Below are 23,234 nucleotides of genomic sequence, written 5' to 3' on the forward strand. Positions count from 1 at the left end.
TATGCATTATCCTAACTACGTACTCTCCTTTCTAAACATTTTATCAGATTGTTTCGAGCTTCCCCAACGGGCCAATCATCTACTTTTCTCTCTGTAATGAAGGGCTCAACGCAAGCCTTTCCCATCGCGAGAAAAAGGTCCTCGAGTATCCATTTCAGCCTGGGGCCTGTCAATTCAATCGCAGGCTCTGCATTGACCTCCAGTAGATTGACCTGCCACGGTACGGTATCACTAGCGGAATGCGTGACGAGAAAGTCCACTCCAAAAAGTTCAAAAGCGTTGGGAATGGGCTAGAGAGGTCGATCATTGGCTAGTCTTTGCGGTCATGAATAGAAAAAATTTACTTGAAAGTTAATGGGATCTCGTAGAGCAGCAGTGAAGGTTTCTTCCAGAACCTGCATCATCTGAGATGTGAGGAGGTCAATATCCTCCTCTGTAAAAATCCGCATCGTCTCTTTTGGGTCCGATAAAACGTGGCACCCAACTAGTTCGTTAAGAAGTCGGACACCCGCCTCGCCGCGGTGAGTTTGCAACGAAGTGTTGGTGAGGTGACAAGCCAAATCGATTTCTTCGCCCTCCATATTTGGATTTCTGTACGGCTTTGAGGAGAAAAGGGTGAGAACTCGATCATACAGATACAGGGCAAGGGCACCAGAGGCGACACAATATGCTCGTAAATGAAACTAGCGGGCGAAATTGAGGATCCTGGTGAAACGCAGCGAAAACTCTCATCACTTGCTTTATGACCGTGAAGTTCTTGAAAGGATGGCTTAGCAGAGATATCTACTGGTATTTCAGTTGGGTCGAAAAGGACTGGGCTCGTCAAATATTGCTATGATGTTATGTAAAAATTCGTTGAGTTTGAACGCGATGGCACAAGTGAAGTCGAAAAACATGCCTGGATCACAAAATGGCGTAGTTGTGATGTGACGACACCCGTATCGTCGGCGCTTTCCGTTTCACTGTTCGTTTCGTCTTCTGTGTCATTTGCCTCAAACTCCTGGAATATGTTCTCCAATGAAGCCCGGTCGTAAAACAGCCTGATCCCATTGCCACGATCGGCCATGCCACTGTTGTCGGTGTGAATAGCGGTACAACTGCATTATAGATTTGACTCAACGGCTTGAGTATCCACCACGTTTTCGAGTTCTGTAGCTCATCTGCAAGCTCCCAGAGCTCGTCAGCGAATATCTCATCGAGTTCATCGACAAATGAGATTTCAATCTCGAAGGTGCGAGGCCAAGCATTTCTGAGGAGTGAATCGGGATTCTTGGTCAGATAGGTGAAGATGGAGCGTGATAAAAAATGTTTGCGGATTAAACATTTTCGAAATGTATATGAGGAAGACAACACGGTATCCCGTTGCAGGTTGACCAGTACATGATCGATTTCATCGTAGGAGGACCATTGTACGGAGCGCGAATCTGAAGATAAATTCGCATCGCTGATCTGAATATCTGGTAACACTCTGAGTAAAGCGTGCCGGACGAGAGAGTCTGTGAGAGGAGCAGAGGGCCAAACAACTTTCGCGGCAAACATGAGGGAAATGGAAAGGCCACGTGGCTCTGGATATCACAAGCACACGACAAGCGGCGTTAACGGTCTAGTCCTACTTATTTGAGTTCCACCCTCACGACCGTGACGACGGGGGATTGTGAATCTCCCTCTTCTCTTACGCTCATGGCAAATAACTATATCTTCTCTCTTCAACCAACTTTCACTCAAGGACTCATAATTGGCCAGTTTTCCATCCTTGTACTACTCTATCTCATCCTCAAGTATCTCTTCCTCGATTCCACCAAACACCCTTTTGAGACTTCTTCATACCACCCCAAAGTTGGCAGTGACTCTCCGGCCAGGCATCAGTATCCCTTAAAAGAACCACAATTAGTTCAAGGTTCTGGCCACGAATCTGCTGAATGGTTTGCTTTACTGTTACATCAGGTGTGTCCTCCGGGACGCGTCCATGTTAACTGTATCTGAAGTCTGGACTCCAGGTCTTGGATGTCTATAGGTCGAAGTTACGAAATGATCTGGCTGGCTCTGCAGGCGACGAGATTGCCCGCCAACGCGTTGAAGCCTATGCGAATAAGATTCGTCCAGTTGGTTTCTTGGTGAGCAGTGCGAACGGCTAGGTGAAATTGTGGGTTCTCACATTTCCCACAAGGACCATATTGTCATTCATTCAGTTGAACTGGGCTCCTCGGCTCCTCATCTGCTCAACGGTCGCCGCCATCGTTCGTCTGAAGATCAACCAACCGTGGGTCAAACTCTACACCATAACGCGTTACAACCTGTTCACGTTCCCTCCAGGAAATTGTGTTTGATGTTGACTATACAGACTCTATATCTGTTTCATTGTCTACTTCATACCTATTCAACTATCCCATGCCCTCTTTCGCTCGTCTGCCTGTTTCGTTGACTATATCACTATCCCTCTTCAAATCCACGGTCAGTTGTATTCAGTATCCCAGACCAGTCAACTCTCAGCCCCACATCTAGATATCAATATTACCTCCGTGTCCAACCTCACCGGCACCTGTGATGACATTTTCTATATCTCCGACATTCACACTCGATTTGACGACAGCATCTCTGATGGGAAGTAGGGCCAAACTGGCGAATGTACCAAAATTGCACGAACTTATACAACATCAAGTACATCGCGTTTTAGCCTCGCGTGCAACTTGGAAGGTTGTTCTACCTGGACTAACCAGTGTCGCAGAAGTCAAAGAAGAGATCAAAAAAGAGGCGGAGGCGGAGTCGTAGCCCAACAGTAGCACTAGTCCTTATGGTTAATCTCCTGGACAAATCATACCCTTTTGTACTAACATAATCAGTTACACATTCATTTAGTTTTATTAGTTTCGAAGGGGGTTTCGAATTCTTTCATAATGTCCTGTTTGTAACGAAATACGATGCCATTCCGATCCCTGTATGCGCAGATCCAACTAGTGGCGCATCGTATGAAAGACCAACTCATACCCCCATTTCATCTAGCCATTCCTCAATCTTTGCAAAGGCATCGTGACCTTCCACATCGTCGACAATGATCGTATCAAGACTGTTATCTTTTAACAATCTGTGTTCCTCTCTTAGAACCTTCATCTGTTGTGGCGTTGCAACGACGACAAGAGGGAAGTTAGGCTCGAAATCGAATTCAGGTAGTGGCGTTGGTAAAAGCCCCGATTCAACGACAGCCTCATTCGACGAAGGAGGCGAGATCAAGACGAGGCCAGTGGCTGGATGCGAGGAGATGTAGGTTTGGGCTATGAGAGAGGCAGCGCCACGAGCAAAAATGACTGGTGGAAAGGGAATGGTAGACAACGAGATAGCGGATCTCAGTTCTAAGGTACCACCGAGAGGGATATGGCTAGTTAATACCCGCTTTCAATAATAACAGTGAAGATGTATACGAACCGGATTCAAAATAATCCATCAACCTCTTAGATTCGTTGATTCTGTGACTTTTTGACGGCAAAGGGATATCGACATCTAAACAGGTGAAGCCCTTTTCTGGATACATTCGTGCGAAGCCATTCCGGAAACTACGCTGGGGTTATTTCGTCGAACACGAAACCACAGTCTAGGAAGAAGGTCGGTTTACCAGTTGGGTGAGTGCCACTCTGAAGCCGATACGAAGGCTAGAGGTGTCGGGACTAGTCTGTACGCAGAGCTAGGAGGTTCCCGAATGAGATACTTTGAGGAATAGTTGGCGCGAGATATTCGATGAAGAGAGAGTTCTCGCGATCGATGGGTTGCCTGGCGCAACATGACCGCGTCAAAGCAAGCGTACAAGCGCCTATTCAACACCACTCCACGATGTCCTCTACCTCTTCCAACATCGTTTTCGACGATATATTCACAATAAATGAAATAGATAAAGAGGGCAAAAAATTCGATCGAGGTTCGGTTTCTTTTACAACGACGCGCACAATGCCGACCCTTCTCCTAGTATCGCGTCTTTACGCTCACTCGAAAAACTATGATATGGACCTCACACTGGATTACAATATCGAACTCTTTCCTCTAATTACTGGACAGAACTTCGCACTTGCGCTTGCTTCTTCCTTGGTCCGTGGTGCTCCTGGTGGAACCAGTAACGATGTGGCAGACGATGAGGACAAAGAAAGAGACGTATGGAGACCGGATGGTAAAGGTAGGAAGGGCCTCGAGGAAGACTATGACTATGTGATGTACGGAAAAGTAGGTGTTCTACCCTTCTTGTATTATCTCTTTCATGAGACCATCTTCTCAAGGTTTACAAGTTCGATGGAGGAACGGCTGAAGTTGTGTAGGGCTGTTTTTCCCCCAGTTTGAGTTAGTTGACAATCGTCTCATTTAGGACTGCCTACGCTTCATTCGGAGGACTTCTGATGTCCCTTACAGGCTCCTTTAGACATATGACCAACATCGTCTTGGGTGATCCGATATATATACTTTTGCGCACATAATTCACCACTTTTACGCCTTACACCATAAGTCGACGCTTGTGAACATCACTCAGTCGCGCACGGCAGAGCTGAGTAGCCGAGCCTTCGTTGAAGAGCTAGCATATATTATCACGCAGAATATGTATTTATACAGGGATATGTAAGTTGTGGATAAATACTAAAAGTATAGTAAATAGCTGCAGGATACAAACAGGACCGGCCGCGAGGAATTCGAATATGGATGAAGATGAAGCAAAGGCTTGGAAACCGGGGCGCACGAACCAAATATGTCAAATGAAGGTCGATACGAGGGGGAGAAAGAGGACTAGCCCGTATTACGCTTTGAGGTCCCGCAATTTATCAATCACGTCCAACATATTTGCATCTTTATATGTCCATCGGTCGTCGCCATTTCCCCAAAAGCGACGACTCTTCATTGCAATGTCAACCTGCACAGTAGGCATAGTTTGAGGCGGTGGCCGGTAGGACGGATGAGAGACTAAATCGGATGTTGGCAAAGACGATGAAAGGTCGTGATAGCCTACTCCAAAAAATTGTGCCAACTTGGCAGCTCGTCGTCTCCGTTCCTGAAAGGCTGTGCTCGATTGGAAACTGGTGTGCAAGGATTCAGACTCAAACTTGTCTGCGGGGACGGAGTCGTCCTCTATACCGCCAGCGACGCCAGAGGTAGTTGCTGGAGGTCGGGACTCTGTCACAACAAATGGGATAAGTGTCACTGGCTTGACGCCTTCTGGGGGTTCGAACTTCGCCTTGAGAGCTTCATGAGGGCAATGCTTTGAAGGGATTCAATAAGAAAACATTACCTGCTGATGTTGTTTGCGAGTGACCCGAGTAACTCTCCCTTTATATCCAAAATTCTGAATATTACGACGATGAAATGCCACTGGGTCATCTACAAGGGGCTCGCCATTCTTGGGAAGTTTCGGTAAAGTTGAGCGCGTTCTTCTCAACTGGCTTTCCGAGGACCAGCGGGAGATTTGACGTGCAAATCGCAAATCGTCGATACTCCTGGAGTTGTTGTCAGCTGGACGCCTACGGTGTTTGGCATGGCGTATATCTAGTGGCGCGACGGGAGTCGCAACATCAATAGCTGAAATGAGAGAAGAGTTATCCATATCTTCAGACGCTTTTGCATTGGGACGACTCCGGGAAGTTGATTGACTGTCCTCGTCTCGGATGTCGGGTTGAGACGGTGCTCGGTGGAAATGTTGTTTCGGCCTCGAAGAAGATTGAGATGTGGCAGCTGAAAGAGAAGATACCGATCTTCGATGAGAAGAACTGGAGCTGCTCGATACCTGTCCAACATGACTACATCCAACATGCGGATGAAATCGAGAAGCTTGGTGAATCGAAGATGGTTCTTCACCGAAAACCTTGCTGAGTTTACGCGTTTTCTTCACCAAAAGAGCCTTCTGCCGGGGATCAAGGTCGTTGGTAGTCGAAGGGACTGCAATGCTAGACACGGAAAGCGTATTGTCCATGGAAAGAGAGGAGAACGAGCTCAGCTGAAGGGACAGGGAAGCTGTTTGAGAGTGGGGGAAAGGACCGAGAGTGGGCCTTTTGGCATGGCTTGATTGTCTATTAGTGTTACAGACTGACGGCAGCCTACAAACAGAGAGTCGATTACGGAAGGTCCGTCGTTGTGGCTGCTCAATGTTGACATTGACATCGCTGCTGTCGTTAATGCTAGTAGTCATTGAGTTTTCCGTAGAGGGGGAAAACAAAAAAACAAGCTATACATCAAGCGAACCATGCCACTGAAACGGTGTGAAATTGTGAAATAAGGTGAAATACCTTAGCCGAGGGCAGTGCGTCTGCTCATATGTTCACACAGGCTTCGAGGGGAAAATTTGATCATGAAGTACATACTATGTGTTTACTCATTAATCTGACTTTCATTACCATTATTCGTCCGAAGTTTGCCATATTCCAGTATGGATGGCATTCGTACAAGCGAAACACGCTGCGCACACCGTGTCTTATTCCATTCCTCTGCTTCTTCCTCTTGTGCAGTGTAAAATTTTTCATGTCTCCCTGCATCTTCGCTCGTCCGTTCCTGTAGCACATCTTTCATTTCCTGTGGCGTTTCATCTTTATGCCATGAGCTGTCGCTAAGGCTGTTCTGATTCGAGTCGCCGGCACCCAAAAGGTCATTTGCCTCCAAATCCTCCGAAGTTGTCCATTCTGGTTCAAAGTCCAGCGCAGAATGGAATGATTGCACAGAACCAGCGTTAGATTCCGGTCCAGGAAAGGGTGAAGGAGAATAGGGCGAAGAAGATACCGATGAAGGGTCATCAGTCTCATGGGGAGTAGCACTAAGCTGTTGTTGTTGACTCCGCAACGTTTCCGTGGCAACTCGAAGTGCTAGCTTCTTCCCTCTGCTCCAGTCCTGAGCCTCAGCGACCAAATCGCGGAATAATACGTCTCGATGACACGAGAACCTCGCCAGATCCAAACGTGTCTGCAACACTCGCTTAGCCACACCTAGAACTGCCACTACCAACCGTTCACGTGTTATGCGTTGAAAAGGGGTCAACGTCGCGATGTTTCTGGCGAACCGCATATCCGAGTCATATTGTGTCCGTGAAGCGGATATTTTGGCATCTAGAGATTCCATCTTGGAAAGTACAATCCTGGAACGTGACGGTAGTCGGTGGCCGTCGTTCAAGACAAATTCATGAGAGACATGAGTGGACCGAGGCGCAGCACCTGGCCATGCACCGTCATCGTCTGGGGTAGTTGGTGAAGCAGAACGACCAGCGGCCAAATCGGCTTTCACCTGGTCAAATGTTGATATGAACTGGTCAGCGCCTTCGATTTCGGGTGCCTCGGGTGACTCCATGAGCACCCCGCTAGCGATTGTGACCCTACGCGATGATTCCAGGGGAGTGGTTCTCTTGCTGTCCCCAGCGAGCATCTCCATAAGATCACGAGAACTGCCTTTGTCCCAATTCTTCACTCTCCGGTGTCCATCTTGGGTATGTTGTAGGTCATGCAGATGCGACGTAGCAGCAGCGACTCCAGTCAGTTTGACGTCCCTGCCAGACATTCCCAGCGGCCGCATCCGGACTCCTGTGGACTTGAAAGCGCTAGCATAATTAATCCGAGATATCCATTGATTCATGTCTTCTTCCGTCAAAGCCCCCCATAGAATGTGGCGCCCATCGGGCATGACAAACCGGAAAGTACACTCATGCTAGTGAGCGAATAAGTCAATGCGGGATTTGATTGCAACAACAGTTACCTTGACATACGACCTGTCATATACGGCGATACAATCTCTGACCGAGAGAAGTTCATCTGGCTTGAAAGTTTGAAGCGATAGCTGTTGTGAAAACAAGGAACTGGCCCAAGAAGTATCCCGAAATAGAAGGAGCTGAGAGCCGGTGAGGATGACAGTCCAAGGTCTCCATTTCCTGCTGGAGGCTTTCTTCCCGCCTTCTAATACGTCGTCTTTCCGGTTCAGGACGCCCACTTTGCTCACTCGAAGTGAAGCTGCCTCTAATGACTGGGTTCGTTCGGGAACGCTGTGCGATCCCAGCGTACCTGCGAGAGGACTCGGAGGCCCCCCTCCGACACTCAAGCTGAAGAATGTAGTATTCATCCTTGACGGATCCGGTCCTACTTCAATCATGCTAGCATGTGCAAAAGATTCTAACAATGCCCTTTCGTCCCAAGGCCCGCCTGTACCTTCCCAGGAGTAGGGTTCATCTAAGGGTATATGCGCCTCCACGTCGACGCGTAATGGGCCCAATAAGTTCTACATTTGAGAAGAGGTATTAGAACAGATCCACACCCTGTCAACTCATAACACCAACATTGGAAATAAGATAATAGGGATCGACTTTGTTATTTCCTTTGCCTAGGATTGTGGGACCGTTCCCATTGGTGCTTATCGGAGATATCGAGTTATTGTTGGAAATAGAATGCCTCGGTGATGTGTTGTCTGTGATTAAGCCCCGCTGACCGTTTACGTCCACTGGATCTTCGACAAAGATGAAAGGTGCGAAAACAATATTGTCGTAAAAACACTGTGAAGGGCCGGATAAGAGTTCAATCAAATCTCAGAAAGACAACGACCTACATCTAAAACCTCAGGCGAGACCCCGGGAAGTCGAGTGTTCTTGATGTAGTCGGCCTTCGTCATCTTCCGCTTATTGGATCTGTTGAAAGCGTCGGTATGTAGCATGATCAGGCTGAACGCTAAGATGTAAGGATGATCTGGAAGAATTCTGAGTACAAGTGATAGTGGCCTTGAAAGTTGTATCATCATACCCTCGGAGGAAAAGAGACCAGGATGACTCTCGTAATATCGTGAGGCAAACGCCTCCATGACACGATCTATCTGCTGTGTCTCTTTGGGAAGACCAACGTCCATGAGTAATCTGCGGAGTGCCACGTCCAGAGGATCCTTGCGAAAGTCGAACCGACCGATGTAAACCTTCAAGCATTGGACATGGAATGAGTCCGCTCTGCGAAATAAATACAAATGCAACGAACAGAGAAATGGTACTTACGTTGAAGCCAATATACTAGCTATCTCTGATTTACTGACAGCCGCCTGAAGGCGATTGAGGTAAATTTGTGGTGTTTCTTCGTCTCTTCGCGGTTTCGGTATTGCTATAGGCGATTTTGTGGTTGACGATCGTGTAGGGGGTCTTGTTGTAGAGGGTGACGGAGGTAAAGGTAGAGGTGGTGGCGATGAAAACAGATTTAGGGAAAGGCGATGTAAAAAAGGCGGGTTGGTTTGAGCGCGTGGGCGTAAAAACTCCGGCGGGCTCTGTCTGGGCTCTGTCTGCTCCAGCTGAAAGTCAAAGCTCGCGTCAGTGGCGGGAGGTGGTGTTGAGAGGGGAGAAGATGATGATGGCTGAGAACCATCCAGTAAAAATCTACCAGAATTAGGTGGACACAACGCATCCGCAGTGGCGGGACGATGAGAGGGACGGCGTCTCTTGGGTGCTGGTTCTGTCCGTGCATTCGACTCAATCCGTGCATTCGACTCAATAGGCTTTGAGATGATACCTGAACCCACCCTATCCGAGTGGCTCCTAGATAAGCCACGGGAATGACGAGACTGACGATCGGAAGGAGTCGAAGCATCTATATTAAACGGGGAGAGAGGGGTGAGAGCGGGAAGAGGAACAAAGAGATCACCGTGTGAAGGTGATATTTGAGAGGGGGGGAATGGTGGGTCGGTGGGTAATGAATGTTTCTTACGGGACCAAAAAGAGGATTTTCGAACGAGTGTTTTGCTTGGAGAGGCTGTTGAATCAGGATACACTTCCGTCATCTTTCCTTTCTCCTTCACTTCAGATCCTCCGAAATTGAGGAATGAGGCCGGCCCAATGGATAAACCGCGTGCCTTCCGACTTTTAGTTGTGGGAGAAACAGCCTGGTGGGGCCGTTCTACGGAAGACATGGCTCTCCAGTTGGAACGACGATTAGACATCCTGTCAGCTACAGCAGGAAATTCTTCAGAGGAAGATGAGAAGACGATGGTGTTCAGTTCAGATGAGGAAGTTGAAGCATGAGGAAGTACATGAGGAAGTCCAAGCCCAAGGGCAGCCTGTGCTAGAGCCGCAGTGGAAGAGGATGGTCGAGTTGTAGGGACACCTCTCAAAGATGGTTCAGGAAATGGAAATACCGATCGTCGTTGAACTTCTCTTCTCCCTTCTGCAAATGCCTCTTTGGACTGTGAGAGTGACTCGTTCAACGATGGCTTGGGGTCTTCATTCTTCGGAGTAGGAGGTAGCGCCTTGTCCACCATGAACGTGGTTTGTCGGGAACCTAACATGACGTCGACAGACTAAGCCTCGCTTTGAACCGAAACTAATCAAGACAAACCTGCTGGAGATGGTCTCTTGTTCCACACAGGTATTGAAAAGAAATGGGCAGTTGTCTGAGTAGTCGTTGTGACTACTTCAGTTGTCGTCACCGTAGTTTGGGAAAATACGACTGGAGAAGGATCGTTCTCTTGATATGAAGGAGGCGAAGCAGCTGGATTGTGATTGTGGGTGTGACTATGGAATTTCGCACTGCCAGTGGATCCGGGGGAGACCATGAATATACACCAAGTGGTTGAGTATAACTGATTAATTTAATCTCAAGGATTCAAGAGTTTAGAGGGCTGAGGTGCTCCGACAGAGCATTGGCATGAGAATGAGGTTGTGAGCGTCAACATTAATATGGAATGGCTGTCGCCTGGCGCGGGACCGTGTGAATAGCTGTTTGTAGTCAAGCAAGCGGTGCATCGGTAACATATGGTACTACGAAGGATGTAGATCCCTGATAATAATAATATGGAGACAGAAAAGGTTGTGCATTTTATCGATGATACACAGATTTGCAACGGAATGCACTGGTCTATGACTTACCCGCCATCCTTTTCTGTTTTTGAATCTCACGCTTTTTCTCTTCGAGTGTGGCACGCTGGGACATGGTGTCAATTGATGATAGGGATAATGCTAGCAATAACATACCTCGTCAGCACGTTTGCTTTGGCTATATTTCATCTTCTCGTAGAGTTTGCGTTTCTTGTTGCTCATCATCATTTTGTTCATGTTCTTCTCCCTTTCTTCAGCATCGTCATGCTTCTTCGACTTGCGTCGAGATTTGGCGACTTTCCTCTCGAACGAAGTGGAATCCATGCCCGATGCCTCAGCAACAAGCTCTGCGGCCCTGAGTGACGCAGGATCGTCCGTGACCACCGAGATCGCATTCAGTGCGCCACTGGCTTCTGTGTCTTGATCCTCTACTTCCTCTTCATCTTCATTCATGTCACTTTCTGATCCGACCGCTTCGTCAATCGCACCGTTACCATTTGCCGTAGACAGGGGATCATAGGCACCGTCAAATTCACCGAATGGGCTGAGATGAGGGGGAAGCTCGGTGACTCCCTGAGCATAAGGAGCTTCCAACAAGATCTTCCCAGCATTGATGCAATCAACTACCCATTGCGGTTGGATATATTTGCGGTGACTCCTGCGTTCTCGCTCCTCCGGTGTCTCATCCGGGCGCTCAAACAGAGGCCTGTCGATTATAACGTGAGTGATTGAATCGTCAGACTCGTCGAAGGGAGAACCAGAACCCGACGAGGCAGGCCATCCGATTCGACCACCAAAGGATCGAATGAGGAATTCGACTATGGGTCGTGATGTTTCTCGCGAAAGGAAAAACGCGTAAGGAGAAAAAAGGGAAGTATTCGAGGATGATGGTAAGGCCTCCAATGAATGTAATGTTGGAAGCGAAGCGACTTGTTGAGTCTTTGAAGGCTGCGCAATAAATTCCTCTTCTTCATGTTTTTGAGTTGTCTCGGGTCCGGTCCTGTCCACATCCGCGCTCGCGTCCGTCGAAGTATTAGTGTTTGCAGCGAGACTCTTGATGGTGTGGTGTACATCCTTGCCCGTTACTAGGCGACCATCGACCTCAACAATTTTGTTTTTCACTATGGGCCTAGTAGATGTTTGGGTGGTGTCCTGAATCACAAATGCTCCGATGCCCGCAGCTCCTTCGTCCTTCTTTGCATCCAGTGGGGGTGGGTAGACCAGACCTCTGTCGGTATAGAGCTTGAAGAGAATGAATCCAAGTAGGGTTTGGTAGAGCTCCAGGAAGGTGAGCATGACACGAACATCGACGTCTGCAGGTATCTGCAAAACCGCTTAGTCAACGCTTTTCCCTCTTGAATAGAAATATCTTACATTTTGAGTGAATTGGTATGGCACAAGCCATGTAACGTGTTGGTCCATTATCTCTGCCTGGTAATAAACCCCTTTGATCGATAAAAAGGCTTTTCGAAGTGAACGGGTATGCATAACGTATAGTTGCCATTCGGCCGCAAGACGAGTACAATTTTCGACTAATGAAGGGGGCACGCGGGAGTTCGAGGGAAGGGAGGCGAAAAGGAATATCATGCATAGTGCATCGTCGATATCTCGGACGGCGTCGATGAAGGTGGGGTACCTATGGAAGGTATTAGCAAAAACATCTCCGTCCGTGAGCTCAAGCATTGCGCACCGTTCTTTTATTATATGATCCAATTTATACACGGGTTTATTTTCTTCCAAACTCTTTGCATCGCTCCATTCACCCCTTCCGATGGCTCGAGAAAGTTTTTTCGCGAATGCCTTGTGTTCTCGTAACTTTCTGAGAACAGGTTCGTGTGCAAGGTAGGCGATATCCTTTGCATAATAAAATGAGGTAGGGGCAGACGATCCTTTATTGGCTTTTTTGCGGCTACGAGGCTCACGGGGAAAGATTCCTATTCACGCTGGATGAGTAGGATTTCCAAGTACTTGATAACTGAGAATGCACCTTTTAGGATACATAGTCGACGAAAGTCTGCCAGTGAACATTGAAGCTTTTTTATAGCTACAGTTCGAGTAACATACGCTTTTGCTGCTCCTGCTTTGCCTTTTTGACGCAATCTTCCCATCTTGCTTGAGGGAAAGCTTATAAGCGCGTAGTGGGAGGGCTGATAAAAGTTTGACCAACACGCCTAAATAAAGAAAGCCCGGCCTCTCAGTCTGACTCTCATCTTCTAGTAAACATGAGGTACCCTCCTCATCCTGAAATTCTTACTGAGACTTACTCTACCTCGATTTTCTAAGTCAATACGTCCATGTACCAAAATCCGAGCTAGACGAGGCTCAGCTTCGACAATTGGAAGAACACGAAATCTCGCAAGGCCCATTGTCAGTTCTTCAACAAGCGGTCCGCAACCACGCTCAAGTCCTCATTTCCCTGCGAAATGACAAGAAACTCCTTGCCAGGGTGAAGGCTTTCGACAGGCATAGTAATATGGTGAGGAACACGAAATAGCGAACGCTGCTCGCATGCTTATCTACTTCATCAGGTACTTGAAAATGTGAAAGAGGTATGGACATTGCTGAGGTGTCCTGTATGGAGAATCGAATCGTCTTCTAGATGTGGACAGAAATACCAAAGGGAAAGAACAAGAAGCCAGTAAATAAGGACCGGTTCATCAGCAAAATGTTTTTACGGTAAGATAACAAAGGTTGTCGTGAATCTCAGCGTGATTAATGTTCCTACCATTTTACAGCGGTGACTCGGTCATCCTCAGTGAGTGACCTGTTTCGTGATGCGGCTGCCTCTGATGTTTTTTTTTCTCAAGTCTTGCGAAATCAAGCATGAGATGTCTGACTTAATATTTACGTGGAAAATGGCGGAAAATGGCGCAGGTATTCACAATGTCAATAAATCTCAAGTCAACGTTTACTCCAGTTAGATCCTGCCCAAGAGCGTCTACTATCCTCGATTTCTTTAGCCGCATCGAAAATTCCCCCCAGAGCAACCCAGCCAAAACTCTGAGCACCTATCGACTTCTTAGGCTCTTTTAGGGCGAGATTCCACGCTAACCAGGCTTGTTCCAGTGATACCTCTGGAGTTGTTTCGTCATCTCCATCCAGTTCCTCCCTTACACCACGTACTAGAATGTCGGTTCGCTCCCTGAGATATCGTCGTCATCAATTGCAGTTTTTCTCCGTTGAAACATATCCCACCTTAACTTCGACATATATTCCTTACGTTGGCGATGTTGTGAGGTTTTCTGTGCGATGGTGCCAATTATCGCTTCCTCTTCAGACAGTAATGCATTATGGCCATGCGAGAGTGTGTGGTCACGCAAGATACCCAGTAGCTCTGAGCGGTATCGCGCGAAAATCCGGGCAACATAATCCCGCTTCTCTCTATTCGGTCTTCTCTGTATGAGGATATACTTTCCGACATAATCGCCCATGATTTCTACGAGGGGATCGTCTGATAATCGTGCATTGGCTAAAGTTCGCGTGATAGCGTCGACATCTCGTCCATTACCGTCATGGCCCTCTCTGATCATTCGTCTTTCCTTCTGGGTGAGCGGGACGTCACTATGCAAAGGTGGGAGATCAATCTTTCTGAAAAGCCGGCCAATGGCGCGGTTGCTTTGATAAAAGTCTGCTGTAATCGCTGTGTTCAACGTTTCGGGAGCTTGCCAGTCAGGTTTGGCTTTGAATTTGAGCTTCGGAATTCTTTTTGGCGAGACCGGATTTCCAGATTTTGGATAATCAACTGCATCACTATGCAACTCAGACAGCTTCAAGCAATCCGGGTCGAAAATGCCTTTCTGGCTTTGATCAGCGATGATCAGCCAGTTTATAGCAATGAGCCCAATGACCTTCGGCATCAGCCATTAGTATGAGACCCAGTAAACGGAAAGCCAGCTCACATCACTATTGATAAATTCCATGACAAATTCCGCAACGTCGGTCATTGTGCTAGGGCGATCTAACATCTTCCTCTCTGCGGGCTTGTATTGAGCAGGTTGGTAAAGTTTACCGGGTATGAATTCAGGAAGGTCATTTAGGGGTATTAGGCTGTAAAGGTCACCATCGAGATCCCCGCCCCCCAGATAAGATGGGAGTGGCCGTTCACCTGAGAATGATAGATATGGATCAGACTAAAGGCCGCCAACCACCAATCGAGCGAATTTAGATACGACCTTTGACAGAGAAAACCACGGTGTTTGATAACGGTTCATGGTCAAAGCATGAGCCTTCAGGAGGAGTGCCTATTGCATAGACAACTTGAATATCACCGGGGTGAATAGTTGGGGATCGTGATATAAGGACGGGTCCTTCGAGATAAATTGCTGGAGAGTCGATAGGCTTGACGCATGCAAATATCTGATCTTTTTTCAAGAAGCGGTGGACATCCGCAACCCCAACCAGAGTCCAGGCATTGGGAATAGGTATCCTGGCATGATTTTTCAACATCCGGAGGACATGGTGAACAGCATATTGCATCATCTTCTGATAAAACGAGTCCCAAGCCAAAGTGTCGATTCCTAGACGCGATAGACTCAACAGCACGGAAGTCAGTCGGTAAGATGTTCCAAGACCACAGCTCTCCAGCATTCTGGCAGCCCCGTTCAGGCTCTGCGTCGCGTCCTCAGCCTGTTTGACCGCTCTGTCCTGATACATTTCGAAAGTCTCGAATGGAACTCCGAGCCCTTCAAGGAGCATGATGAGCGGCCTATTAAGATAATAAAGGCCGGGTCGATCGAATGCTCGCGCAATCTCGATTTGACTGGAATCTGGTGCTTGAAATTTGATCATCGATGGACGGAGAGTAAGTACCATTCCCTTGAGTTTGTAGTCTGTCGACAACATTCCTTTCGATCCCATCAGTCGTATTTGGTATGCGGCGACCTTTGCTCTACTCTTTCGGGATCTTCGTTTGGTTGCTTTTAACTCCTTCCAGATGGCACGCGAGAGTTCGCGGGACATAGTACCCACTCCGTCTGTAAAGGTATATTCACCATCAGGTGTCTGAATATCACCTCCTATGATGATTTCTTCGACCGTGACAAGGGTAGCATCTGTGGCAGTAAACGCCTGTGATATTCTGGCGGCATATCGTGCAGGACAGCGCATCAGCTCCTGGTCGAATTTGCCGAGTCTACTTATGATGATGGATGCATTGACACGATCTCCATTTTGAGGGTCACGAAACCGCTTGACAAACCTAATAGTAGATGTATAAAGGCGAACTGGGGCGGCGGTTGATGGGAACTTTCACTCACCAGACAGCATGCTCTTTCAAAGCAGATTGCGAGTAGGCAAGAAATTCGAATCTTCTTCCGCCGATTGTTAAACCATTCAAGAGAAAGTCACCAACCCGGAGTCGAATGAACGCAGAGCCGTCAACCTCCCTATCAAACCTGTATTGAACTTCGTCTTCGTCGAGAAAACTCACTCTCAAGAAAGAATCATGACATGACCTGTCGTAGAAACGGATGACCCTGTTAGAACGTTCAGGAATAGGTCCCTCGAGGCGCATACGAGTGGGTGTAATTATGACATGATATGATTCGAAAAGGCTTCCTTCGGTAGGCGCAAGGGATGGTCCGTTGAAGAATAATTTCTTTGCATTGGAAAAGCACCGTTCGACTGATGTGTCTTCCTCATCCCACCACAGTGTGTGTAGTTGGTTCTGCAAGTGACGTAGGAATGCTGCTGTAAAACTTTCATCGTGTGTCTTGCGGATGTGTTCGATAGCTGGAATAAATTGAAGAAGTTCGTGTATGTCAAGGAGCTGTCGATGTAGAAGTGCCTCCATTTGGAATGCTATACACCAAGGCATTTTCGCGAAATACCTTTGCAAGATCTCTAATCGATCCAGAGAAAACAGGTTCCTCCGTTCGACGTCATAAGAAGAGTCTTTGTTACAATGCAGGTGAGCCAGTCGGGCCAGGTTGTTGAATATTATCAAGTCCTGCTCAGAGGAACACACAACGCGCAACGAGTGGGAGATGAACGGAGCTAGTTTGTTATGAGCTGGAATGGGGAGATGGGGAAGTCGGCTGCGCTGGCCTCCGCTCGCTGGCTCTTTTTCAAATGATGGAGGATACGCCATGTCAAAAAAAATAACCGGGTCCCTGAGGAAATGGGTGTAAGTAGTTTTTATATGAGATAAACGCATCGCGATGGCGAGGTGCCCACTGGGATAGGTGGGATGTCGAATCCTTATGCGAATTTCTCTACGGCTGAGGTTAAAAGAGAGTTTCGCAGTAGGTGTGCAGGGTACCTCCCACTCCGGAGAATAGACGTAGTCTCGACACAACCATCCGAAGCTAAAGGATTTCACGGAGACAATATTCTCGGTGGTGAACTGTTCGCGGCGCCCTTTCTGTTCTGCGGCTGTTGGGTCAATGTACGGTTCGTTACGAATCTTCCTTATCACCTCTGGCCGAGGTTCGTGCTGGCCGGGGAAGAATTTGACCATCCGAGTGCCAAACATACATTTCTTTCGGGGGGGTTCTTGATTGTGGTGTCCATATTCCGATAAGAACAGCGTTGTGACGTTTTGATAGGGGAGAGTCATGAATCCTTTACCGTTGTGGTTCCTCCCTCCTTGTCTTTGAGGGCCAGCATTGTGCTGTAGACGGACATCGAAGTTAAGGGGTAAAGGACCAAAATCGTAACCTGGACCATGGAAGATCGCGGCCAATTCTCGAATGAGATCGTTCTTCGTGGTGCTATGAGCGATATTGCACATGAAGACCTCCATGATGATCGAGAGGAATGCTGTAGCCCTAAGCAAGGCCAGACAAAGGCTAACTTGCGGAGGGCGGGCCGGTATTGCCCGATTTACACGTGTGTCAAAGCTCAGTGCAGACGTTCATACACAAGTACGTATACGGTACAACAGCAGGATGAAGGTGGTGTCAGAGAGTATACGATGAGAGGCCAGATACTCGGCGACTCGTCCATTGGACGAGCTTGAGTCCATCGATATAACTTGAAGGCCGAACGAGTTGCATATACTCGGATTCCTGTCCTCAGCTGGGTTCGGCCCTGCCATCTCCCGCTTCCATTCATCCCGTTACGCTTTTCAGTAAAGTCTTGATGAGGGCAGTATTTCGTTAACTTCACGCCGAAGAATCCTTAACCTATCCTCAATCAAGTGCTACAAGTGCTGTTCAGGCAAGGAAGATGAGAAAGATTGTAGCATACTGTATCCGTGATGTTTCTGTTCCTTTCGATCTCACCGCGAACCCAGGCAATTGTTTCGCGACGAGCGTCGATATTCAGGATGACTGTACATGTATTAGTACCTTTGATGTTACGATTCATCCATATACATATGAGGGACACTGACCTCTAGAAGACCTGATAACATGTCGAAAAAGATCGAAGAGTTGTTTGCGCAGAATGAAGTGCTTGAGAGTGAGTTGCATAAGCACAAACCTGGCGCGCAAAAAGCCCGCTTGAGGGTGAACCAACACCTCACACTTACACTCCACCTCGTTTATCTTGCTCTTGCTCCATAATGGATACTACAACATCGCAGGAGCCCTCCAACGTGTCTACACCAGCTAATGAAAACGATATCATCCACTCAGAGCCTCTTTCGTCCCAACATTCGCCAAAAGAAGCACCGACCCCCACTCGTTCACTCAAAATCTATACCAGAGCACATATTCTTGCTTTACACAAATCTCCCCTTGTTTCCATTCCAAACGGTATGCCTGAGCTGAAGGATTGGTTCGGGTGTGTGACCTTTTCTCTACTCCGTCATCCACTCGGTATTAACTGTTCTTGTAGCACTGAAAACGAGCAAAATCTCAACCGAAAGGATTCAGAACCCTCTACCCCAAACAGTGGTCGCGAGCGAAGGTAACATATTTTCTACATCTATGCTCAATCGTTCAACTTTGTTACTTGCAGGTTTAGGCGCGATGCAGAAGATGGTGGTAAATTATAATATACTGTTTGGTGTCGTGCATTCCTGAAAGTATACCGACAGATTTACCTCCTCGTCCATCATTTCGCTCTACTGCCTCCCAACCATCCCAAATGGGTAACTTTAAACATCAGTCTCTACGTTCGAGCGATCGTGACCTAGATAGAGATAGGGAAGGAGAGAGGCTCCGTAACGTATGTTTCTTGTTCCTATCTCTACCTTTGAGTTGAACAGCTCCTAGCTCTCGGACAAGTTCGATCGTGATCGTTTGTCAATATCCGGCCTTCGAAATAAGGAAAGAGATGTCGCCCCACATTTCTCAACAGGCTCAAGTAGGGGGACCACTCAACAAGGAACGATAGCTGCACGGCGCTTAGAGGGCCGGGACGGTACTAGGAAGGAGGATTGGAGGAGAGGTGCGCGGTTCTACCGCTTCTATCCATGCCTTCGCTGATTTTACATTCAGGGAATGATTCGCGCCGGTCGGAAAGTGAGTTCTCACTATGTCAAACATGGCCCAAATGAAAACTTATGCGTTTACAGGGTCAGAAATAACTCGAGACGAAAGAGACCCTCGTCGAGACTCATCTCGCACTCGAAGAGATCCTTCGTCTTCCCGTCGAGACCACGATACTCGAAGAGAAAGAGAAAGAGATCGAGAAGAATACCGGCGTGAACGAGACCGAGATGAACCACGCAGAGACCGAGAGGACGCAGAACTAGATGATCCCAAGAAATGGAGGGAAGAGGGAAGGAGAGACCCTAGACGCGAGCGTGGGCGTGAAAAACCTTCTCACGAAAATTCTTGGGAGAACGGTGATCGTCGTTGGGGACTCGCAGAGGATAAGGATCGAGCCAAGAAAGGAACAGGTAGGGACAAGAAATCCAACGCTACAGACGACTTTAAGGACCGAGAGGAGCGTCGTTCGGAACGCGAGAAGGAGAAGGAACCCGCTTGGATGGACACTTACATACCCTCCTCCTCTGGTGGCGGTATTTTGGGTGGGAAAGGGAGTGATGGAGAGCTGGACGGCATTCAAGCTTGGAAAAAGAATATGAAGGAGAAGGAACAGCAGGCTCAGAAGGCTTTGAACTCTGCTGATCATGATGCACCCGGAGTCGCACCACAACGAGAAAATCCAGAAGAGCAGATGGACGAAATTCAGAGGTTCAAGAAAATGATGGAACTCGCTCAAAAGCAGAAAGGTTCTCAAACTGAATCTCTTGCTACCAACCCCTCCATCTCGGCTGCAGAACCATTGACTGATACCACTAGTAAGTATGAGAGACTGGCCGGTTTCCCCTATACTAAAGATTTATTATGGAAGGTTCTGGAGGCCGGAAGTCGCAAGAAGATGTTCCTACCGTGAAAACGAGCCCGATCCCTGCTACCGACCCCTCTCAATCGCTACTTTCCCTCTTAGCTTCTGCCGACGTTTCACGCACACCTTCCTCTCAACCGACACCAATTAGCACGATCTCAAACAACTCAATATCTAAGCCTTCCAAAGCTACAGACTCCCCTCTTACAGTTGAAAGAACACCAGATAGTGCGCCAACATCAAGTATCACCGGTACTGCTCCTCAAGGATCTAGGCTTCTAGCTCTTGGTAGCAGAGCACCCATAAAACCACAACCAAACAGTCAAGCTTCACTCCCCAATGGCACCATGTTACCTTTAGCCGTTCAACCTGTGCATAAAGCATCCCTTCCTATCGGTCCGGTCCAGGTCGTGCCAAAGGCCCCTTCACGTGCTTCGAACAGTTTCTCTCCTTTTGAAGAGCAGCGAGAGCATGGTGAGATACTTCGCCAAGCAACAGGGGAACGGCACTTACCCTCTGAGGCAGTTGGGTGGCCAGACTCATCCAATTTCGACCATCCAACTTCTGGACATTCAGTCGGGAGAGGGAGCAGATTTGCCAAATTCTTCGATGCAAAAGTAAAGGAAACTTCCGTGCAACCTCCCGCATTACCTAAATCAACCACTCCTGTTGGCTTTGTATCTTCATCTCCAATACCAGGTCAAAGACAGGATCCTGTTTTCCATAGTGTCAATTCTCCCATTGTTGACGAAAATGTGACTGTAGAAGATCTATTTGCGAAACTTAGCATGGGCACCCAGCTACAGGTAATGTTTTCTTCCTATACTTATAGTCTATACTAATGCCTCTTAATCTCAGCGATCCAATCCACAGCATTCTGCTCAGGGACCGAGTTTGGGTTTCGGTCATCAGACCCAGAATATCCAACACTTCCAGCAACAACAGCAGTTGCAATCCCAACACCTTCATCAGCACAATAATACTCGCTTAGAGACGTTTACAGAGAGTCGTAACTTTACGCCAGACGGATTAGTCCCTGGCCTTCGTTCAGTTCCTCCTCCACGGACCCGAGACAATGGAATGTTTCAGGATTCCATCGATGAAGCGGTCCTTCTCAACGCGCAACAACGTTTGGCGCTGCAACAACAGCGAGGATACGAGCAGCTCTACCCAGGTTCTCTTTCTACTGGCTTCGGACAACAAGGAAACCGAAGCGTAGGCTTATCCTTACAACAACAACAGTTCCGTGGAGGCCCGTCCCCTACCCTCCAAGGTCCACACGTCCCCTTACAACAGCAAAGGCTTCCTCCTGGTCTAGCCAATCTTGGTGGCAGACCTCCACATGACCCGACGCAGCTACTGGGCCTGCAAGGCAGCTTAGGTTCACAACTTCACGGACTTCAGGTCAATCCCCAGCAACAGGGTTTCAGTAATTTCCATCCTCAACCTACGAACGTTGGATTTGGGGGACCTCAACCACAGCTACGAGGGCCTCCGCCCGGTAGTGCTCACACGTTGCCCGCTCACCAATTGGGAGGCTTGGGTTTACCTGGTGGACTGGATCTTCGCAATGCCAACCAACAGCAATCACAACTCTTGGCCATGAGTAGCCTGGGTGGGGGTGCTCTTCGCGGCGTTGGAAATAATGGCTATAATCCGGTGTCCTCTGCGCAGCTACAAAATCCTTTGCTCGCTCAAATGCGACAGCAACAACAACCCCCACCACAACTCCCGCCTCATATGATACCCCATATGATACCTCCTCATCTCCAACAACCAGGCCCCGTCACTGGCAATCAGAGTGCCCAAGACTTAATGGCGCTCTTGATGGGCGGTGCCCATCATAGAGAATGAGTGAATGTCGCTCTTTGGTTCTATATACATACCTCTCGTTCAGGACGTTTTGCTGTATGATTTGTTCCTTTTATTCGTTGTCATATCTTGACTATTTGTGGCTTTGAGTCGCGACGCATATATATTTTGATGCATTATCCTCTCGCAAGTTACGCAGCCTGAGTGGCGTAGAGTGACTACCTTACCGAACGTTCTCGTTGCAGACTTGATCATTGGGAAAGTGAAAGTGACGGAGAATGAAAGGCGTTGGTGATGATATTTTTCTGGAAAACGCCCGGGGATCCAGTGCTGTACATTCCAGCAGTCTAGTTATCAGAAAGTTCTCTGCTCAGAGTACTTATATGTACTGGAGTACGTGTACATCTCTGAAATTGATTCATATTAGCGGCAGGAATTGCCAGAGGGAATAAGATTGAATCTGAGCAATCGGCCATCGACCATCGTCACATCTTACTCCGAGACCGTCCCTGCAACGACCCTTTCGGAATGGTCCAACACGCGAGCACTGGGTATTGTTGAGCCTTGGCGGTGGTTCTTCAGAATACGTTGGAAATGCTGAATTGTACTGTCAAGATATAAGTCTCACGCAATCGTCGGGTCGACTGGGTTGATACGCCTACATACCACAACAGCCATGCGTGAACAAAAATTCCAGTCGTCCGATATTTTGTGTCCGAATTCCGAAGTATCCATGTTTGGGCGCGCGACGTCGGCATTTTTCTGGCACAACAAGGAATGTTGAAGGCCACGACGGGAAAACGCTCTCCACAGATGTGAATAAGGATAGCTTCCGTTCAATAACAGGATGCTTCTCTCGCCAATTAGTACGTTCCTAGAGTGATCTCACCCATAACAATGCCGGATGAAGAGGGCGAAGATGGAAGGAATTTCAAGCTCAAGGCCTTAAGAAAAGCCACGGATAGTTGGCCACCCCTTGAGGATACCAATACGGGAACGTGGTTCTTGAGTTACGTCTTTCGTGCCCTGACATGTGAAGCCTCTCGTTTTGTTCTTCTTGCAAATTTGAAAAACCCTCACACGGCCTATCGTTGCGAAGTGGGGAGGCCGCGATCTCGGAACATATTGAAGGGACGGCAGCCCGACCAGTAAATCCGAGAGTAACTCCCAGCCAACGGTTTGCGCAACGAGTGCGCGACTCCTGCGACTCGCGAGAACATCCAACCAACTTGGAGGACAATCGGACGGAAAATAGCAAGTGCAAGTACTTGGGCTTGCAGTGCGATCAGCGAACATAGACACCACACGCATGTGGACGTGTGCAAGTCCCGCAAGGATCCTTGTGCGCCTGGCGTTAGAGGGGCCGCACTATCATGTAGCTGCGAGCTACGAAGCTCATCCGTCG

General features: G+C 48.1%; 11 protein-coding genes across 12 annotated transcripts; 4 read left to right on the forward strand and 7 right to left on the reverse strand.

The window, feature by feature from the left end:
- Positions 1-11: 11 nt before the first annotated feature.
- On the reverse strand, positions 12-581 carry E1B28_001227 (uncharacterized protein; the record flags this gene model as incomplete). Its single annotated transcript, XM_043147136.1, has 2 exons — positions 12-290; positions 345-581. 2 exons carry the CDS (start codon positions 579-581, stop codon positions 12-14), a joined length of 516 nt encoding a protein of 171 aa, XP_043015841.1.
- Positions 582-903: 322 nt separating this feature from the next.
- Positions 904-1,539, reverse strand: E1B28_001228 (uncharacterized protein; the record flags this gene model as incomplete). Its single annotated transcript, XM_043147137.1, has 1 exon — positions 904-1,539. One exon carries the CDS (start codon positions 1,537-1,539, stop codon positions 904-906), a length of 636 nt encoding a protein of 211 aa, XP_043015842.1.
- A 78-nt stretch (positions 1,540-1,617) lies between these two features.
- MMM1 (ERMES complex subunit mmm1) lies at positions 1,618-2,814 on the forward strand. The gene is made up of 5 exons (XM_043147138.1): positions 1,618-1,944; positions 1,998-2,114; positions 2,168-2,260; positions 2,314-2,451; positions 2,503-2,814. Exons 1-5 carry the CDS (start codon positions 1,681-1,683, stop codon positions 2,767-2,769), a joined length of 879 nt encoding a protein of 292 aa, XP_043015843.1. The 5' UTR covers positions 1,618-1,680; the 3' UTR covers positions 2,770-2,814.
- Positions 2,815-2,979: 165 nt separating this feature from the next.
- On the reverse strand, positions 2,980-3,697 carry E1B28_001230 (uncharacterized protein; the record flags this gene model as incomplete). Its single annotated transcript, XM_043147139.1, has 3 exons — positions 3,608-3,697; positions 3,421-3,548; positions 2,980-3,347 (listed from the first exon to the last, which is right to left on the reverse strand). The coding sequence occupies exons 2-3, from the start codon at positions 3,524-3,526 to the stop codon at positions 2,980-2,982; spliced, it is 474 nt and encodes a 157-aa protein (XP_043015844.1). The 5' UTR covers positions 3,527-3,548; positions 3,608-3,697.
- A 100-nt stretch (positions 3,698-3,797) lies between these two features.
- Positions 3,798-4,622, forward strand: E1B28_001231 (uncharacterized protein). The gene is made up of 4 exons (XM_043147140.1): positions 3,798-3,907; positions 3,956-4,206; positions 4,260-4,294; positions 4,346-4,622. Exons 1-4 carry the CDS (start codon positions 3,823-3,825, stop codon positions 4,452-4,454), a joined length of 480 nt encoding a protein of 159 aa, XP_043015845.1. The 5' UTR covers positions 3,798-3,822; the 3' UTR covers positions 4,455-4,622.
- E1B28_001232 (uncharacterized protein) lies at positions 4,623-6,232 on the reverse strand. The gene is made up of 2 exons (XM_043147141.1): positions 5,258-6,232; positions 4,623-5,203 (listed from the first exon to the last, which is right to left on the reverse strand). Exons 1-2 carry the CDS (start codon positions 6,149-6,151, stop codon positions 4,769-4,771), a joined length of 1,329 nt encoding a protein of 442 aa, XP_043015846.1. The 5' UTR covers positions 6,152-6,232; the 3' UTR covers positions 4,623-4,768.
- Positions 6,233-6,290: 58 nt separating this feature from the next.
- E1B28_001233 (uncharacterized protein) lies at positions 6,291-10,651 on the reverse strand. 2 transcript variants are annotated; one of them, XM_043147142.1, is made up of 6 exons: positions 10,299-10,651; positions 8,972-10,241; positions 8,730-8,926; positions 8,539-8,675; positions 8,273-8,485; positions 6,291-8,214 (listed from the first exon to the last, which is right to left on the reverse strand). In XM_043147142.1, the coding sequence occupies exons 1-6, from the start codon at positions 10,513-10,515 to the stop codon at positions 7,651-7,653; spliced, it is 2,598 nt and encodes an 865-aa protein (XP_043015847.1). In that variant the 5' UTR covers positions 10,516-10,651; the 3' UTR covers positions 6,291-7,650. The 2 variants fall into 2 exon arrangements, with proteins under 2 accessions (XP_043015847.1, XP_043015848.1); XM_043147143.1 differs by having other exon boundaries at positions 6,291-7,650; positions 7,699-8,214; positions 8,972-10,651.
- Positions 10,652-10,817: 166 nt separating this feature from the next.
- On the reverse strand, positions 10,818-12,885 carry NOP7 (mRNA-binding ribosome synthesis protein nop7; the record flags this gene model as incomplete). Its single annotated transcript, XM_043147144.1, has 5 exons — positions 10,818-10,883; positions 10,934-12,100; positions 12,152-12,413; positions 12,468-12,711; positions 12,765-12,885. The coding sequence occupies 5 exons, from the start codon at positions 12,883-12,885 to the stop codon at positions 10,818-10,820; spliced, it is 1,860 nt and encodes a 619-aa protein (XP_043015849.1).
- An 85-nt stretch (positions 12,886-12,970) lies between these two features.
- SMD2 (mRNA splicing protein) lies at positions 12,971-13,692 on the forward strand. Its single transcript, XM_043147145.1, has 6 exons — positions 12,971-13,004; positions 13,061-13,253; positions 13,306-13,326; positions 13,377-13,453; positions 13,513-13,532; positions 13,585-13,692. Exons 1-6 carry the CDS (start codon positions 13,000-13,002, stop codon positions 13,602-13,604), a joined length of 336 nt encoding a protein of 111 aa, XP_043015850.1. The 5' UTR covers positions 12,971-12,999; the 3' UTR covers positions 13,605-13,692.
- On the reverse strand, positions 13,679-18,193 carry E1B28_001236 (uncharacterized protein; the record flags this gene model as incomplete). Its single annotated transcript, XM_043147146.1, has 7 exons — positions 18,111-18,193; positions 17,966-18,048; positions 16,033-17,918; positions 14,950-15,974; positions 14,677-14,882; positions 13,973-14,625; positions 13,679-13,919 (listed from the first exon to the last, which is right to left on the reverse strand). The coding sequence occupies exons 3-7, from the start codon at positions 17,517-17,519 to the stop codon at positions 13,679-13,681; spliced, it is 3,612 nt and encodes a 1,203-aa protein (XP_043015851.1). The 5' UTR covers positions 17,520-17,918; positions 17,966-18,048; positions 18,111-18,193.
- A 23-nt stretch (positions 18,194-18,216) lies between these two features.
- Positions 18,217-22,170, forward strand: E1B28_001237 (uncharacterized protein). Its single transcript, XM_043147147.1, has 9 exons — positions 18,217-18,502; positions 18,557-18,628; positions 18,680-18,705; positions 18,759-18,889; positions 18,949-19,111; positions 19,162-19,185; positions 19,239-19,970; positions 20,024-20,823; positions 20,876-22,170. The coding sequence occupies exons 1-9, from the start codon at positions 18,282-18,284 to the stop codon at positions 21,869-21,871; spliced, it is 3,165 nt and encodes a 1,054-aa protein (XP_043015852.1). The 5' UTR covers positions 18,217-18,281; the 3' UTR covers positions 21,872-22,170.
- Positions 22,171-23,234: the final 1,064 nt, after the last annotated feature.

Source organism: Marasmius oreades, chromosome 1 (genome assembly GCF_018924745.1).
Source record: "Marasmius oreades isolate 03SP1 chromosome 1, whole genome shotgun sequence".
In the NCBI taxonomy this organism is placed as follows: Eukaryota; Fungi; Basidiomycota; class Agaricomycetes; order Agaricales; family Marasmiaceae; genus Marasmius; species Marasmius oreades.

Excerpts from the sequence above, each read along its gene's own strand:
- MMM1 (XM_043147138.1), top strand. The coding sequence starts at position 1,681 with ATGGCAAATAACTATATCTTCTCTCTTCAACCAACTTTCACTCAAGGA. Across the intron at positions 2,261-2,313 it reads CGTCTGAAGATCAACCAACC|GAAATTGTGTTTGATGTTGA; the intron begins GTGGGTCAAACT and ends CGTTCCCTCCAG. Across the intron at positions 2,452-2,502 it reads TATCCCTCTTCAAATCCACG|ATATCAATATTACCTCCGTG; the intron begins GTCAGTTGTATT and ends CCCCACATCTAG.
- E1B28_001231 (XM_043147140.1), top strand. The coding sequence starts at position 3,823 with ATGTCCTCTACCTCTTCCAACATCGTTTTCGACGATATATTCACAATA. Across the intron at positions 3,908-3,955 it reads GGGCAAAAAATTCGATCGAG|TATCGCGTCTTTACGCTCAC; the intron begins GTTCGGTTTCTT and ends CCCTTCTCCTAG. Across the intron at positions 4,295-4,345 it reads GGAGGAACGGCTGAAGTTGT|GACTGCCTACGCTTCATTCG; the intron begins GTAGGGCTGTTT and ends CGTCTCATTTAG.
- E1B28_001237 (XM_043147147.1), top strand. The coding sequence starts at position 18,282 with ATGGATACTACAACATCGCAGGAGCCCTCCAACGTGTCTACACCAGCT. Across the intron at positions 18,629-18,679 it reads AACAGTGGTCGCGAGCGAAG|GTTTAGGCGCGATGCAGAAG; the intron begins GTAACATATTTT and ends TGTTACTTGCAG. Across the intron at positions 19,971-20,023 it reads ACCATTGACTGATACCACTA|GTTCTGGAGGCCGGAAGTCG; the intron begins GTAAGTATGAGA and ends TTATTATGGAAG.
- SMD2 (XM_043147145.1), top strand. Across the intron at positions 13,454-13,512 it reads ATCAGCAAAATGTTTTTACG|CGGTGACTCGGTCATCCTCA; the intron begins GTAAGATAACAA and ends ACCATTTTACAG. Across the intron at positions 13,533-13,584 it reads CGGTGACTCGGTCATCCTCA|TCTTGCGAAATCAAGCATGA; the intron begins GTGAGTGACCTG and ends TTTTTTCTCAAG.
- E1B28_001232 (XM_043147141.1), bottom strand. The coding sequence starts at position 6,151 with ATGACTACTAGCATTAACGACAGCAGCGATGTCAATGTCAACATTGAG. Across the intron at positions 5,204-5,257 it reads CTCGCAAACAACATCAGCAG|GCGAAGTTCGAACCCCCAGA; the intron begins GTAATGTTTTCT and ends GAAGCTCTCAAG.
- E1B28_001233 (XM_043147143.1), bottom strand. The coding sequence starts at position 10,248 with ATGTTAGGTTCCCGACAAACCACGTTCATGGTGGACAAGGCGCTACCT. Across the intron at positions 8,215-8,272 it reads CCTATTATCTTATTTCCAAT|AACTTATTGGGCCCATTACG; the intron begins GTTGGTGTTATG and ends TCTCAAATGTAG. Across the intron at positions 7,651-7,698 it reads ATGACAGGTCGTATGTCAAG|CATGAGTGTACTTTCCGGTT; the intron begins GTAACTGTTGTT and ends TTCGCTCACTAG.